Source organism: Schistocerca serialis, chromosome 1 (genome assembly GCF_023864345.2).
Source record: "Schistocerca serialis cubense isolate TAMUIC-IGC-003099 chromosome 1, iqSchSeri2.2, whole genome shotgun sequence".
Taxonomy (NCBI): domain Eukaryota; kingdom Metazoa; phylum Arthropoda; class Insecta; order Orthoptera; family Acrididae; genus Schistocerca; species Schistocerca serialis.
This window is the reverse complement of record NC_064638.1, coordinates 1,127,769,631-1,127,786,793: the sequence shown is the minus strand read 5'-3', so window position 1 is coordinate 1,127,786,793 and position 17,163 is coordinate 1,127,769,631. Positions and strand designations below refer to the sequence as shown.

Below are 17,163 nucleotides of genomic sequence, written 5' to 3'. Positions count from 1 at the left end.
CATTCTGGAAACATCCCCCAGGCTGTGGCTAAGCCATGTCTCCGCAGTATCCTTTCTTTCAGGAGTGCTAGTTCTGCAAGGTTCGCAGGAGAGCTTCTGTAAAGTTTGGAAGGTAGGAGACGAGGTACTGGCAGAAGTAAAGCTGTGAGTACCGGGCGTGAGTCGTGCTTCGGTAGCTCAGATGGTAGAGCACTTGCCCGCGAAAGGCAAAGGTCCCGAGTTCGAGTCTCGGTCGGGCACACAGTTTTAATCTGCCAGGAAGTTTCATATCAGCGCACACTCCGCTGCAGAGTGAAAATCTCATTCTGGAAACATCCCCCAGGCTGTGGCTAAGCCATGTCTCCGCAGTATCCTTTCTTTCAGGAGTGCTAGTTCTGCAAGGTTCGCAGGAGAGCTTCTGTTAAGTTTGGAAGGTAGGAGACGAGGTACTGACAGAAGTAAAGCTGTGAGTACCGGGCGTGAGTCGTGCTTCAGTAGCTCAGATGGTAGAGCACTTGCCCGCGAAAGGCAAAGGTCCCGAGTTCGAGTCTCGGTCGGGCACACAGTTTTAATCTGACAGGAAGTTTCATATCAATGATGTTTTGGTGAATGGATCGCACGCTGACCAGCATTGAAATCTGCAGCAGTTAGCGGAAGGATTGCGCTTCTGTCACGTTGAACGATTGTCTTTAGTCGTTGTTGGTCCCGTTCTTGCGGGATGTTTTTCCGGCCGCAGCGATGTCAGAGATTTGATGTTTTACCGGATTCTTGATATTCACGGTACAATCTTGAAATGAAATGGTCGTACGGGAAAATCCCCACTTCATCGGATTCTTGATATTCACGGTACACTCGTGAAGTGGTCGTACGGGAAAATCCCCACTTCATCGCTACCTCGAAGATGCTGTGTCCAATAGTTCGTGCGCCGACTGCAGCACCATGTTCAAACTCAGTTAACTCTTGATAACCTGCCATTTTAGCGGCAGTAACGGATCTAACAACTGCGCCAGACACTTGTTTTATGTATACGTTGCCGACCGCAGTGCCATATTCTGCCTGTTTGCATATCTCTGTATTTGAATACGCATGCCTGTACCAGCTTCTTTGGCGCTTCAATGTACATCATATAACGTATTGTAATCGAGAGGAGACGTGACTATCGCTACGACAGTCCGCCTGCCGTGTTTACGTGCTGTGTGTGTGTGTGTGCCGTCAGCGGCCATGGTAAATGAGCCGTGGAGCGTGGATCGGGCGACGCCCAGCTCGTCCAATCGCCTGCTCTGCACTCTACTATAGGGCGGACGACGCGTCACGTGTGGTTACACGCGGCCTGTATACACGTGGCCTGTATACATTGGCCTGCCACTGTAGTTGCCTCATTCAGCATCGTCGCTGGGGCTAATGTTTCCCTCCGTTTTTCCTTCCCGTTATATAGGTTGTGCCTTCATCTAGCAATGTGGCTTTCTCTTTCTTAACAAATACTACCGATGTCATTTCTACCTTCTGCTTTGTCATATCGCTTCTGTTTCTCCTGACTAAAACACGGCATCAGTTACTTTCGTCCGTGCCTCAGAGCTTCCGTGGCGTCGTGCTGAGCGACCGCGGCGAGAATCCACGCACTGTTGGCGGAGTGCGGCAAACCGAGTCTTACTGCTTCACGGATTTTATCGGAAACGTTTACCGTCAGGCCAGAACTGATTCACCGCATTGCGACACTCTCCAACAAGCCGTCAACCACTCTTTGAAGCGAGAGCCGGAGTTATACCTCGCGCAACTGCAAAGTCGCCAATTAAAGACTTGTAGCAAACTAGGGTGTAGAAAAATATCCACTACTAGTCACAATATAAGGTTACTTAATTGTCACACGACCGGTTTCGGGCTTGCGCCCATCCTCAGGTGTTTATACATTCATGTACATGTTTATACTGTTGGAGAGCACTGTATAAATTCAATACATTATTTGCTGGTGACTGCACAGATACAAGTGGGACAATTGCAAGTGGTAAGGCAGCATTTGACGAAAATATATCTGTACTTACATAAAGATGAAGCCACATTATTACAGTTATGCTGTGGTGGTAGTTTTGCCACTTAGTTACACACTTTTTGTCATTTTCACGTCCATATTTCAGTTTTACCAAGTATAGCTTCATACTTCACTATTATGATGTGCACTCGTGAAATACACTATGTTTACATACAATCATGTGGGCTGTGGTCAAAGAACTTAGATGTATCAGATGTAAAGATGTTGCTCATACAGAAACTTGTAGGTTATGGTCAAAGAACTTAGCCACAGGAAGTGCAAGGGTGTTGCATATATAGAAATTTAAAAAGCTATTATAGACTGCGACGTTTCTTGATACACAATATGAAATTTTTTTTAATTCACATTTTTGTTGGATAACTTAGATCTAGGAAGTAAAATGATGTTATATATATGAAATTACTCAAAGCTAATACAAATTAAAAAATGACAGCTACAACTGTTTTGAGCCACGCTGTTGTCAGAGAACTTACATCTAGTAGGTACAATAATGTTACACACATGAAATTTTGAAAGGTATTACACGTTATACAATGACAGTTACAGCTTGTGTTTACAAAATGACTATTACAAATTATGATAATGACACTTGGACTGTTGTATGACTACTACATCGAATGTTACTTTGTTATTATATCAGATGATAATTAGTTTCTATTTTTGAATACTTCATGAAACATGTGAAGATAGGATTTGTTTGCAAGCTCCACTTGTTCGTTGAGAACAAGGTCTGGTGAGGTACAGATGTAGATATAAATTTCTGGCTCTTCAAGCACATTCATTTTTTTTCCTTTGTTACAGTGTGTGGTATTTGTAGGTTTCCTGTAATGGCTGTGGCTGAATGACCATGGTCTTTTAGGTGCATTACAAAGGTGGATCTATCAAAATTATTTAGCCCGAAGGCACCCATATACTCACGGTACCTTATAGTGAAATTCCTTTCAGTTTGGCATATGTAGAACTGTAGGCAATCGTCACATAAAAGTTTGTAAATACCTGATTTGTGGTGGCGTGGTGGTTGTTTGTCTTACTGTTGTGGATGATGTGCTGTTGTAGCTTGTTGTTAGTGCTGAAAGAAATTTGAATACCAGTTTTCCGAAAGAGGTTGGCAATTTGGTATGAAATTTTACCTGTAAATGGTATGCGGGTATATGTGTTTTTTCCTTCTTGTGAATCTGATTTAGTAAGTGTGCATTATTTCTTTTTGATTTTGTTGTTAAGTTTATCAATTGCATCTGGGTTGTATCCATTTCTCCGTGCAATTTCTTTTATAATGTTAATTTCTTTTCATTCATCATGGGGGCTGAGTGGGATTTTATGTATACGATTAAGTGTGGATCTCAAGAATGCCATTTTGTGTTGTGCTGATGACATGAGAAGTTGTTTTTGACAAGGTCACAAGTGGTAGGTTTTCTGTAAATCTGGAAGGCTTGTTTGTTGCTTAGATTAGATATTGTAAGTTCAAGAAAGTTGGTGCCTTTATCTACTTGATGTTCTACAGTGAATTTGATGTTGTTGTGCATGCTGTTGAGGCCTTTAGCAAGTTTCTCAATCTCCTCAGTTGTACCACTGTACAAGATAATAGTATCATCCACATACCTTTTGTAGTGTATTATTTTATTTTCAAGTGAACTATCTGATCTGAAAAATTTATTTTCTATGTGGTTAATGTAAATATATGCAAGTATTCCTGCCAAACTACTGCCCATTGCAAGGCCATGTTCCTGTTTATAAATTTTGTTATTAAAAGTAAAATAATTGTGTGATAGGACTAGTTCTAGCAGGTCAATGAGTTCATATATCACAGCCTTGGATAGCTTTTTGTGTTTTAATAGGTTGTTTCTAATTATCTGAATAGTGTCATGTATAGGATTGTTGGTGTAAAGGTTTTCTATGTCCATTGAAGCAAATTTGGCACCCTCTGGTATTGGTAAGTCTTTGATGTGCTCAATAAGTTCATAACTTTTCTTAACTGAAAAATTGTTTTCATGGGTATAAAAGTTACTAAGAATGTCTTTAAGTTTCTTGCAGATAAAATATGCTGGACTGTTTCTTGAGTTGACTATGGGGCATATAGGGCAACTTTCCTTATGAATCTTTGGTTGCAAACGTAGTTTTGGTACAGATGGATTCATGACAAGGCATTTTAGAACATCAGAGTCAGATGAAAGGAAGTCAGAAGATTCCAGTAGTTTCTTAAGCTGGGCCTGAAATTTAGGTGTGGGGTAGTTGTGTATTTCATGTAATTTATTATTCTGAAAAAATTCTACAGTTTCGTTGATATATTCAGATTCATACATAATAACAGCTGAGTTCCCTTTATTAGATTTGACTACCAGAGCTTTGTTTTCAGACAGTTATCTATTAATATTTCTGAGCAGTTTGAAGTCACAGTTATTTGATTTTTGATTTTGTAAGTTTTTGTGTATGATATTGTTAACTTGCAGTCCAATACTAATCTTTTCATTACTATTTATTTTAGCTGAGTCACATGCCATTTTAGAGCAAACAATTAATTCTTTGATATTGTTATCACTGAGTATGGGTGGCATATTATATTTGAGACCCTTCTCAAGTAATTCAGTTTCATTTTTGTCAAATGAGATGGTCATTGAATTAATCACCCTATCGTAAAGCCTTTGTTCTGATGTGGAAGAACATTGTAGTTGTTGCAGTTTGTTAGGATTAAGAGCAAGTAATTTCTGATTATGTCTAGATGACACTATTAGTTGTTCTTTGCACACTTGGTCATTAATTTTATTTAAAATACGCATAAATTGCATTCGAGTCAAGGAATTGCTTAGTGCCATATGAAGTTTGAGCATTTGTTTGTTAAGGGCATCTTTCCGCTTGTATAACGATTGAATTTCAGTTTTTAACCAAACAGTTTCACATTTTGACTTTGCTATTTTGGCTGACTTAGTGTGGCTCCTAACATTAATTTTAATGTTGTTCGGTATTACTTTAGACAAAAGGCACTTTTTGTTGAAATTGATTTCTTGAATAGTCTTCATCATCTTGATTTTACATGTTTTGAATGCATTGACAGTTCGTAATACCTGGTCTGGTAACATTAAATGAATTCTATCCATAGTGAATGCTGTCGAACTCCGTGACTGTTCCTTTATAGGGTGTAGAAAAATATCCGCTACCACAATAAAAGGTTGTTTATGTGTCACACGATCGGTTTCGGGCTTGCGCCCATCCTCAGGTGTTTATACATTCATGTACATGTTTATAGTGTTGGAGATCACTGTATAAATACAAAAAAATTATTTGCTGGTTGCTAAACAGATACAAGTGGGACAATTGTAAGTGGTAAGGCAGCATTTGACGAAAATATATCTGTACTTACATAAAGATGAAGCACAATTATTACAGTTATGCTGTGGTGATAGTTTTGCCACTTAGTTACACACTTATTGTCATTTTCACGTCCGTATTTCAGTTCTACCAAGTATAGCTTCATGCTTCCCTATTATGATGTGCACTCATGAAATACACTATGTTTACAAACAAACATGTGGGCTGTGGTCAAAGAACCTAGATCTAAGATCTCTGACAACAGTATGGCTCAAAACAGTTGTAGCTGAATTTTTTTAAATTTGTATTACCTTTGAGTAATTTCATAAATATAACATTATTGTACTTCCTAGACCTAAGTTCTCTGATGAAAATGAGAATAAAAAAATTTCATAATGTGTATCAAGAAACGTCGCAGTTTATAATAGCTTTTTAAATTTCTATATATGCAACACCCTTGCACTTCCTGTGGCTAAGTTCTTTGACCATAACCTACATTTTCTGTATGAGCAACATCTTTACATCTGATACATCTAAAGTCTCCAACAGTATAAACATGTACATGAATGTATAAAAACCTGAGGATGGGCTCAAGCCCGAAACCGGTCGTGTGACAAACAAATAACCTTATATTGTGACTGGTAGTAGATATTTTTCTGCACCCTATAAAGGAACAATCACGGAGTTCGACAGCATGCACTATGGATAAAATTCATTTCTAGCTAACTATTCACAGGTAGATTTCGAGATCCGACTAATGGACAGGAATATGTACACCACCAACAGTTCATACTACCGCCTCCAGCTGGTTACAAGCAAGTCCCGTCGATGTTCTGCACAGCAACAAATCCGGAATACTTTATCCAGTACGGAAATGTCGCACAAAAATACCACAATCAAATTCGCACAGAAACAAATGTTATTTATTGACTTGAATTAAACCTCGCCGTCACATTTAGCCACCTCCAGCTAGCTGATGATACGACACTCTGCTCTGAAGAAGTCTCTTTCTACTGAAGAAGTCGCTCGAGTCGGGAACGCACTTTCGAATGCTTTTTAGGTTTTTCTGTACTGCAGAAGTCGCCTCGTTGATTCCTTGCTAATGTAAGATGCAGGTTTTTTTTAGTTATGAGTCTTCTGACTGGTACGATGCGGTACGCCATGAATTCCTCTCCTGTGTCATCCTCTTCATCTCAGAGTAGCATTTACACTCTACGTCCTCAATTACTTGTTGGATATATTCAAATCTCTGTTTACCTCAGTTTTTACCCCCTCTGCAGGTCCCATTAGTAACGTGGAGGTTATTCCCTTATGTCTTAACAATGTCCTATCATCCTGCTCCTTCTTCTTGTCAGTGTTTTCCATATGTTCCTTTCTTCGCCGATTCTTCGTAAGACATTCACTTATGTCTTAACAATGTCCTATCATCCTGATCCTTCTTCTTGTCAGTGTTTTCAATATGTTCCTTTCTTCGCCAATTCTTCGTAAGACCTCCTCATTCCTTATCATTCCAGCTAATTTTCAACTTTCTCCTGGGTCACCACATCTCTACCGCATCGATTCTCTTCTGTTGTGGTTTCCCAACTGTCCATGATTCTCTGGCAGACAGTGCTGTGCTCCAAACGTAGATTCTCAGAAATTTCTTCCTCAAACTAATGCCTACGTTTCACACCAGTTTACTTCTCTTGCCCACAGATGTGCCTGTGCTTGTCTACTTTTTATGTCCTCCTTGCTTCATCCCTCATGGATAAATTTAATTCCAAGGTAACAGTATCGCTTAACTTCGTTCACTTCATAATCTCCATTTCTGATAAGTTTCTCGCTGTTCTCACTTCCGTTACATTATCTTTGCCTTCTTCGGGTGTACTATCAATCCATATTCTCTACTCATTAGACTCTAATTATTATTCTCATTCACCGAGGATAGCAATTTCATCAGCGAACATTGTTATTGGTATCGTTTCACCCTGAATTTTAATTTCACTATTCTTCTTCTAAGTCCGTCATTCTTTCTTCGATATATAGATTGACAAAGGAGCCGAAATCTCATCCCTGTCTCCAAAACCTTTTTAGTCCGAGCGCTTCTTTTTTCGTCTTCCAGTTTTATTGTTCCCTCTTGCTTGTTGCACATATTGTATGAGGGGCAGTCAAATTCAAACCGCCAGCCGCTGTGGCCGAGCGGTTCTAGGCACTTCATTCCGGAACTGCGCTATTGCTATGGCCGCAGGTTCGAATCCTGCCTCGGGCATGGATGTTTTTGATGTCCGTAGGTTAGGTTAGGTTTAGGTAGTTCTAAGTTCTAGGGGACTGATGACCTCAGATGTTAAGTCCCATAGTGCTCAGAGCCATTTGAACCATATGAAATTAAAACGGAACACTCGCCGCATCGCATCGATGGAATGTTACCACTCAAAAGTAATCACCACATATGCTAATACATTTAACCCAGGGGAGTCGAGGTGATCAGTTTCTGTTTCGTAGAACTCGGTCAGTCGCTGACAGATCCACATCCATATCCACTCTGACACTTCCTCGTCGACTGAAACCAACTTTCACGAATTTCTTCAGGTCACCAAAGATGTGAAAATCACACGGTGAAAGATCGGGGCTGTACAGAGGCCGCTATAGTGTTTCCCAACCAAATCACTGAAGCGTCGATTTCGTCGGATTGGGAGTGTGGGAGCGGGCGTTGCAGTGCGACAGGATAATTTCGTACGACAGCATCCGACAGTCCAAGGGCAAATGGAAAAGTCAACAGTGGATGCGTCCCACATCTTCTCCGCCCAAGGAATCCAAATCTGTTCCGCTAAGGTCACGACGACCTTCATCTTCACTTCCAGAGGCCCTCTGTCCATCGTGTTTCTTGAGCTTGAAATCACAATCAATGCACAGTGCATGAAGACACTTTAAAGAAGCCGCGACGCGCTATAAAGTCGAATCGCCCAGGTGACCGTGCGGTTCTAGGCGCTGCAGTCTGGAACCGCGAGACCACTACGGTCGCAGGTTCGAATCCTGCCTCGGGCATGGATGTGTGTGATGTCCTTAGGTTAGTTAGGTTTAACTAGTTCTAAGTTCTAGGGGACTAATGACCTCAGAAGTTGAGTCGCATAGTGCTCAGAACCATTTGAACCATTTTTTTCGAATCGCCCAGGAATGTTGTCGGACGGACTCATCCTGCCGCACGGTATCTCCCATTTCCAAATGGCCAGTCGGACAAGGGCTACGCTTCAGCGTTTTGTTTGGGGAACACTGTAAAATCCTCCGCACAGCCCGGACTTTTCACCGTGTAGTTGACACATATCTGGCGACGAGAAGAAATATATGCATGGGCGCAGGTTTTCGTCGGTTGAGGAAGTGCTACAGTGGATGCAGCTGTGGTTCCGTCAGCGGCCGACCACGTTCTGCGAAACAGGAGTTCATGGTCTCCTTGTCTTAATGTATGTGATTATTACTTTTGAAAGGAACCATTCCATGGTCCAGTTGTACCAGGTGCTCGGTTTTCATTTGACTGCCCCTTATCTATTACCCTTCTTTCCCTATGGCTTACTCCAGTTTTTCTCAGAATTTCGAATATCTTGCACCACTTTACATTTTCGACTATTTTTCGTAGGACGAGCATGTCTTGATTTTTCCTTAATCCTTTTTCCATTGTCAAATGGTAACCACTTTACATCATTTTAAAACACAAACTTCGCCATGTAGGGCCCACGTCTTGTCACCTCAACACCACGGGAACCGACTTCACGAGCTTCCAGCCGCTCCACGAAATTGTTTAGGCCCTCCAAACAATCCAAAACAGAAGGAGAATCTGGGGATTTTCATTCGCCATTCCGTTCTTCATACTCTTGGCGCTTCTGGAAGGTTCTGCTTCCCGCGAGATCTTTCATAAACTTCTCTGCAATGGGTGTTGGAAAAACCAGCCTTACTGGAAAATTACTCGCCCTTGAGATGGCCTAGTCGAACGCGAACTCCACCCATTTACGAGGATTAGGGGAAGTCGAGAAGAAAACTTCTTCCTGCAGCCGGAAACTGGTCGAAGCCGTCACAGTAGCGAAAAGGACTAGCCCACAGAGGTGGCCAAAAAAACAATTTTGTTACAGGTTTTAAAAAATACTAAATTTTTTATTATTTTTGTTGTTCTTTTTACCTGCTATTATTATTATTATCTTTAATATTCACTATGGAGATTATATTGCTTCGTTTAGTTAACTTTTCCAGGGTGCTTCCATCTTTCTCAGGGGTAGACTTAGTGAATACTTTAAGCTGCCAAGAAAGTAGAAGTCGAAAGAGTTTAGACGTGTGTTCTGTATAATAATGTGCCCCTTCCCTCAATCAGAGTTAATCTGTTATAGCCATTGTGGCGTAAGCTCTTGCACAATACCAGACAGTTGTGTTTCCTTAAGTGGTGTGGTAGTTGATGTGATATGATGTTGAGTGAGTGACAACCTTGTTTGGTTTGCAGGGAATGCAGCGGTTCGCCCAAGCGACGCAACATAAGGAACGCTCAGCAGCAGCAACATCAGCAGACGCAGCCAACGAGGGAAAACCATGCAACGAACGACTCAGTTAAACGTAAGTCATTCCCAGTCTCATGTGTATGATACAAGCTGTTCAATCTGTCTTCCATACATTCTACCAAACAAAAATGTGCCCGTGGTAAGTGCGCAAAGCACGAATCCAGAAGCTGTATATACAGGGTAAACCAGAACTCCACTGACAAACTTTCAGAGGTCGGTCATGGATACATTCTCAGTATCTGATATAAGACACACGCTGTCTCCGGCGGCTCCTTACAGAGTAGTACGGTAATTATGATGTATTTGCTTTGTTACCGCAATCATCTTTGCTTCTGCGAAAACAACTTCACAGCAGTGAAGAAGCCTGTAACATGCAATAACCAAAACGCAAAACACACAACACAGAGAAATGCAATAATCCTCACTATTGCACAGTGGCTGCCGTCGCTGCGGAACAAACCCGAAACAAAACCGAGTGGCACTGAACACACTAATGTTCAAAAAAACAGAACACCATGAACGACTAGTGATAGGACGTTAATATTCACATGACATGTACATTAGTATGTTCCGCAGAAATTATTAGGATTTGATCCATGTCGGGCAGAGGGTTCGAGGTCAACATCGATATCGCGGCGCAACAGTACCCACCGGTAAAATGTGCCTGCGTCTCCCGTTGTCGCAGTGAACCGAAGGTAATGGATCACGCTGACTTAAGCAGACGTGAAGAATGCCGTGTAAACCGTGCCGTCAAATCAGCGAGTTTGAAAGAGGGCGCATTATTGGCGTAAGAGAATGTGATGCATCCAGCCAGGGAATTGCTGCTCGTGTGCGACAAAGTGTTTGGGCAGTGCAACGGGTATGTGCAGAATGGTTCACGGAATGCCGTAGTACACGACGAGATGGATCAGGTCGCACCACCCAGACCATCCCCGAGAAGATGGACACCTCATCCTTCGAATAGTATTGCTGAACAGATCTGCGCCCTCCTTGGCTCTGACCCAACAGTGGAACAGTGGAACACTTCTTACATTATTAGGAGTTTATTACGGCATGGATTTAGGGCGTGTCGTCCACTTGGATACGTTTGACGAGTGTGCAGAAACATGCTAGACGTCAATGCCATCAGATACTGTTTTCGGACGAATACGGGTTCTGTTTATTTGTAAACGACGGCCGCGTTTTGGTTCGCTGCAGACAGGGGGTGTGGCATCACAGTGACTGCATTCACACAAGATAGCGCCAACAGAAAGCCTTATGGCGTGGGGTGCTATTGGGTACAACCACAAATCACAGTATGCGCGTGTCCAGGGCACTACGACCAGTGTGACATACGTGAATGACATCTTGCGATCCGTAGCCATTCCCTTTCAGAACAACACACCAGACGCCATTTTTCAGCAAGACACTGCACAACCACATGTTGCTACACGAACACGTGTCTTCGTGGTGTATCAGGACATCAGCCTTTTTCTCTGTCTCGCCTGATCACCAGACTTGTCGCCAACCGAAAATGTGTTGAATATGGTGAAACGACGGGCACAGCACTGTGACTCTGTGCCAACCAGCACAGGTGAAATTTGGAGTCAGGTGAATGCAGCGTGGGTGGCTGTACCATAGGACGCTATTCGCTTATACACGTCGAAGCCATCTTGCACGGAACAAGTTATCAGGGACCATGGCGGACCCTGTGTCTACTAGGCAACAGAACACATGTTCAAAAAAAATGGTTCAAATGGCTCTGAGCACTATGGGACTCAACTGCTGAGGTTATTAGTTCCCTAGAACTTAGAACTAGTTAAACCTAACTAACCTAAGGACATCACAAATATCCATGCCCGAGGCAGGATTCGAACCTGCGACCGTAGCGGTCTTGCGGTTCCAGACTGCAGCGCCTTTAACCGCACGGCCACTTCGGCCGGCCACATGTTCAACCGAGGTGATAAAATAGTAATCATTTCTGCAGAGCCTTCTAATGTACGTGTCCTGTGAATATGAACGTCCTGCCTCTAGTCTCTCAAGTCGTTCCGGTTTTTTTTCCTGAAATGAGTGTATAATGTTAGCGGCGAAGAGTAAAGCAGTCATTACTGATGACAACAGCAAGCACTGTGAGTAACGGAACAAGTTTGTTTCCAAACAAGGCTCACTGCACATACCGTTGATATTTATGCTGTTGTGCACTGTTTTCAGTGCAGTAAAGATTTAAAGCGAGCTGGGGACAAAAAACTAAACGAACTGCAGTGACTTTGGGCCGCCGGAGACCGCTGGCTCCTTACACCAAAATACTCAGAAGGTATTGAAGAAGTACCTCTGAAAATATAGCAGTGGAGTTCAGGTTCACCCTGTACATTCTCATAGTCTTTCCCATTGGCATTGTAGACTCCCCATTATATTTTGTTTCTCTATGAAATTTAGCCCGGTTTTATCTCCGACTCTATAAAAGTCTACGTATTACCGAAACTATGCACCCACAAACTTTTATCCAGCTTAAACTCATATGCTAATCTTTGACTAAACAGAACCTAATTTGAGTTGAGGTGTAACTGGTCTGAACACAAGTGGTCTTTATAGTAAATGCGCAAATGAAGTAAAACATTTATCTGGCCTAATCAAAATTTCCACGTACCTTGTATCTTGACAACATTGTTGCAGATTTCTTGGAAGCACGAGAGCAAACAGCAAGTAGGCAACGCCCAAGCTAGATTTCTATTTCTAAATAAAATTTCCAGTTGTTGCATATCATACGTGGTAGTGTTTTATGATAAACCGGTGGGGTGGGAAGAGTAGCTATTTCTATGACGCATGTTAACTGAACATTCCGTCGGTTCTTGGTAGAACAACATTATAATAATAATTTGTTCATAAAGCGGGGCCACAGCCATACCGCCATTAAACTGTTGTTTATTTACAGTGCTACAATTACACTTACACAATCATTATTTCCTCTTCAAAGTGTCAAAGTGCCATTATCAAGTGTTTTAAGTGTTATAAATTGTCTATGATGGCATTCTGTCGTATTAAAATACACTATTAGTCACATTATAATAAACGAAAAGCGTCAGATTGCTTTTGTTCTACAGCACTAGTTTAATTGTGTTGAGCGGTTACAAGGCCATCTTCAGACGTTTACTGAGTATTCTCACCAAAGAAGTTACAATATTTGTAAACAACATTGGAAAAGAAGTTACACGTGTGTATTGAAGCAGAAGCATATATAAAGTAACATCTTTGACAGTGTGGTGGTAATGCATTGAAAAAGTAAAAATGGAGTAGACAGGAAATACTTTAACACAAAATAGGAACAGCATGCCTACATAACAGTTTCTATTATCAAATAAAAATAATAAAATAAAATAAAATAAAACTGGTGATTGATAAGGCTACTTCAGGATGTATAAAACATGGAGTTGATACACAAACCAATTAAAAGAAGGAACAGTTATCGATGTCACCACAGAATATATAAGGAACTTAAGCAATGTCAAAAAGAGAAACAGAAATATATAAGTAAGTGCAGGAAAATAGAGTTTGAGGGAACATACAGTAAATGTAATCTTTGAGAGTGTGATGGTATTGCACCATTAAAAGATAGAAGGCTGAACAATACATAAATACAAAAGGAGCAAACAGGAAAACATTAACATTATATTCAAAATAGTGGCTATGTAACAGTTGCATTAAATAAATGAACAAAGTAAAATATAAGCAATATTTGATGAGAGAACTAAAGAAGTTATTAAACATGGACAGTAATACAAGTACCAGTTAAAATAAAACCTTAATAATTGAAACTACAGTCTATATGGAATACATAGACAACTTCAGTAAAATGAAAGAACTTAATGAATACAGGAAAACGGGAATATGCAGGAACAGACAGCGTTGGAAGTAATGAACAACAGAGATGATTGTATGAAGTTTAGGAGAGGGGAAGTGTTGAGGTGTTTCTGGTCAATCAGGATTGGATCTGGACTGTGGGCTAGATGTTTATTAACGTAGATGTTTATTAATGTAGATGTAGATGTAGAATTTCCAGGGCTTACTGTATGTCTCTGCTTCAGTCTAGACGTGTAAATTCTCTTTCAATGTTGTTCACAAACATTGTAACTTCATTGGTGACAATACTCAGTAAATGTCTGAAGTTGGCCTTGTAAGCCGAAAACTGGGTAACACATTAAAAGTAATACTGTAAAACAAAAGCAAACTGGTGCTTTTCATTTATTATTTCTATGAATGATATTCCAAGAGAACTATTTTAGATGAAGTATATATTCAAAAAGACAGAGTAAAACTTCACGTGATCTTCACACATAACATAGGCCTGAACAATACTAAGCTTACTAAACTGATCATTGATTTAAAGAGGGTACAATGTTAACAGAGAATTTCTATAGAGATCAAACAGCTTAATAAATTAAAATGTTAATTCATGACTTAGGGAAGTGGGGTGGTCTTTCTCTCAACTCTACGCAAGTGAACAAATTTAAAGGAAAAGCAAATTAGGTGCCCAGAGCTGCAGTCTTACTTCAAACTTCTTCTCTTCAAAAAATAATAATAATAATATTTACAATTGTTATTCATTTCACCTTTCAATGTGTACATCATATTCATCCTTGCTGTCCTTTACAATAAATCTTTCTTTATCTAATAGAAACCATCACAAGTTAACACATCCACAGTGCAACTAAGACTATGTCAGACTACGCTGAGACAAAGACTGTGCCACGACAGTACCAAGGATTTTTTATACTAACGTAACTTGCTGTTACGGCAGAGTTACGGCAAAAGTTAGGCAGCGGCGTTCGTCGTCGCTGAACATCATTATAGAAATTGTTCTATTCCTTTTTGCTTCGTAGTAGCCCCTGACGCGTATGCTGCCCTTAGAAGTTGAGAGTTAATATTTAGAATGGTGAACAGGTATTGTTTCCTGGCTGTACTGGTAATCATGGAGAGAACAATGAAGTCCATATTCTTAAATTCCGAACAGATGAAATGTATGTAGTGGTCATCTGCGATCAGGACGGATGATTTCGACCCTAGCGACAATCATGCTGCGGTAAGTGGTTTCCTAACACATTTATCGAGCAGGGGAAAAATGCTCCTGCCGGAGCTCAAATAATGCAAATACGTTTCTCTTCAAAAGACTCTGACAGATAAGTGGGGAACCAGCTGCCTCAAACCTCACCTCGCCTTACTGGACAAAAAATTTGCCATGCGAACATACTTGCGTTCTTTTAACAAAGAACGTTCTAAACTATTTCACACGCTGTCTCTTTATAGTTGAGTCTTCGTACTCAGCACTGTCGACATATGTCTATGTATGTGTATCTCCCACCCCTTTTTCTCCTATTCTTTTACACCATATCCCACTCCCACTGTCTCCTCTCTCACATACACCGTATCCTTCTGTCTTTCTTTCCCTCTGCCACTGTATCTGATGTGTCGACAGAAGTGCCGACACAGTGTGATTTGAGGGGACCGCAATACACGCTATAAACACACGAAGATTGGCGTGAGGTCTGAAACAGGATACGTAATGAATGCTATAAAGAAAAGTACGTAGCTTTTGGAATACTTAACTTTAATCCATCCTTGTTGTATACATCGTTCTTGATGAGACATGCTTTATGCGATAAGTATCAATTGCTATGTAAGGCTAATGGCGCCTTGCTAGGTCGTACCCATGGACTTAGCTGAAGGCTATTCTAACTATCTGCTCGGCAAAGGAGCGAGGCTTCGTCAGTGTAGTCGCTAGCAAAGTCGTCCGTACAACTGGGGCGAGTGCTATTCCGTCTCTCGAGACCTGCCTTGTGGTGGCGCTCGGTCTGCGATCACTGACAGTGGCGACACGCGGGTCCGACATGTACTAATGGACCGCGGCCGATTTAAAACTACCACCTAGCAAGTGTGGTGTCTGGCGGTGACACCACAGTATCCACCATACCTTGGCACCTCAAAAATTCTGGGGGTGCAAATTATTTTTCCGCTATACCTACGTGCTTAAAATTTCGGTCCAAAATGTGCTCTCCCGTACATGTACGTGATAAAGATCGCCAATCTGGGCTGATACAGACCTCCCAAGGCTGTGCATGGTCTCCACTCATCTATATATTTCACTTGGATTGGCTCCTCTCTCTTTTGCTCCCACTCCTCCTATTTCCATCCATCTCTCTGTTTTACTGCCACACTGTCTTTCACTGACCATTAATGTCTATTCTTTCTTTGGCTCCCACTGCTATTGTCTCCGTGCATCTCTCTTTCTCTTTCACTGCCACTTTCTGTCCGCCACCACTACTGCCTCCTCTCTCTTCCTCTCCCACTGGCACAGTCTCCTCCACCGTCATTGTCTCTCTGATACTCTCGTTCAGCAAAAAAATAAAAAATAAAAAGGCGCCGATATGTTCGCCTTTTATCTGCTCCGACAGGAGCATTTTTTCACTGGTTTCCTTCTTTTCCTTGCTGGAGCAAGGTGTGCTGCTTGTATGAAACGAATTCTATAGGTCAGTAAATGTTTGACAGTTTATTTATATACTTCCACATATTTATGTACCTTGACACATATAAACAACAAATATTCATGGATAATACGAGGATAAGACAAAATTGTTTTCTTTACATTTTTTCTGAATACTTTGTTCATAGATCGCAATTCACTGAAAACACCCGGCTTATGATTTGTATATTAAAGGCGTAAAAATGTTATTACAAATATTTTACTGAATATTCAGTCTTTTCAGATTTCCATAATTTTTGGCAGTCATTTTAAGTTCTTTCAAACTTTTAAGATCCTTTTTAGCCCATTTTTTGTTACTGAAGTACCACATTGGGCCATTTGTATAGGCGTGTAGTGCCCATTATACAGGGACAGCGATTAATAAATTCTTACTGAGGAATAAATTTTGACTGAAACCACAGCCTCGTGATATCAGAACCGTTCCAGTAATGGTTCAAATGGCTCTGAGCACTATGGGACTCAACTGCTGAGGTCATTAGTCCCCTAGACCTTAGAACTAGTTAAACCTAACTAACCTAAGGACATCACAAACATCCATGCCCGAGGCAGGAATCGAACCTGCGACCGTAGCGGTCTTGCGGTTCCAGACTGCAGCGCCTTTAACCGCACGGCCGTTCCAGTGACTACAGAACACTTCCCATGTGTTCACTACGTCAGTTAAAACTACATTTACACATCAGACTGGATATTACGTGCGTATTTTACGTGTGCAAGTACGGATCGCGGTAAGCGACAAAGATATCGAAAAAAATTTTGAAGCTCCCCGAAAACATCATTGTGAGAACATATGTTGAATAAAAGTT

General features: G+C 41.1%; 1 protein-coding gene across 10 annotated transcripts in view; it reads left to right on the top strand.

Annotated features, from left to right (window-relative positions):
- The window catches only part of LOC126416983 (sorbin and SH3 domain-containing protein 1), a 1,139,715-nt gene that overhangs the window by 348,242 nt on the left and 774,310 nt on the right, over positions 1-17,163 (top strand). For all 10 annotated transcript variants that reach the window (XM_050084918.1, XM_050084885.1, XM_050084932.1 and 7 more), the window contains exon 3: positions 9,792-9,901. In XM_050084918.1, the coding sequence (XP_049940875.1) occupies positions 9,792-9,901 (110 nt within the window). The remainder of the gene's footprint in view (positions 1-9,791; positions 9,902-17,163) is intronic.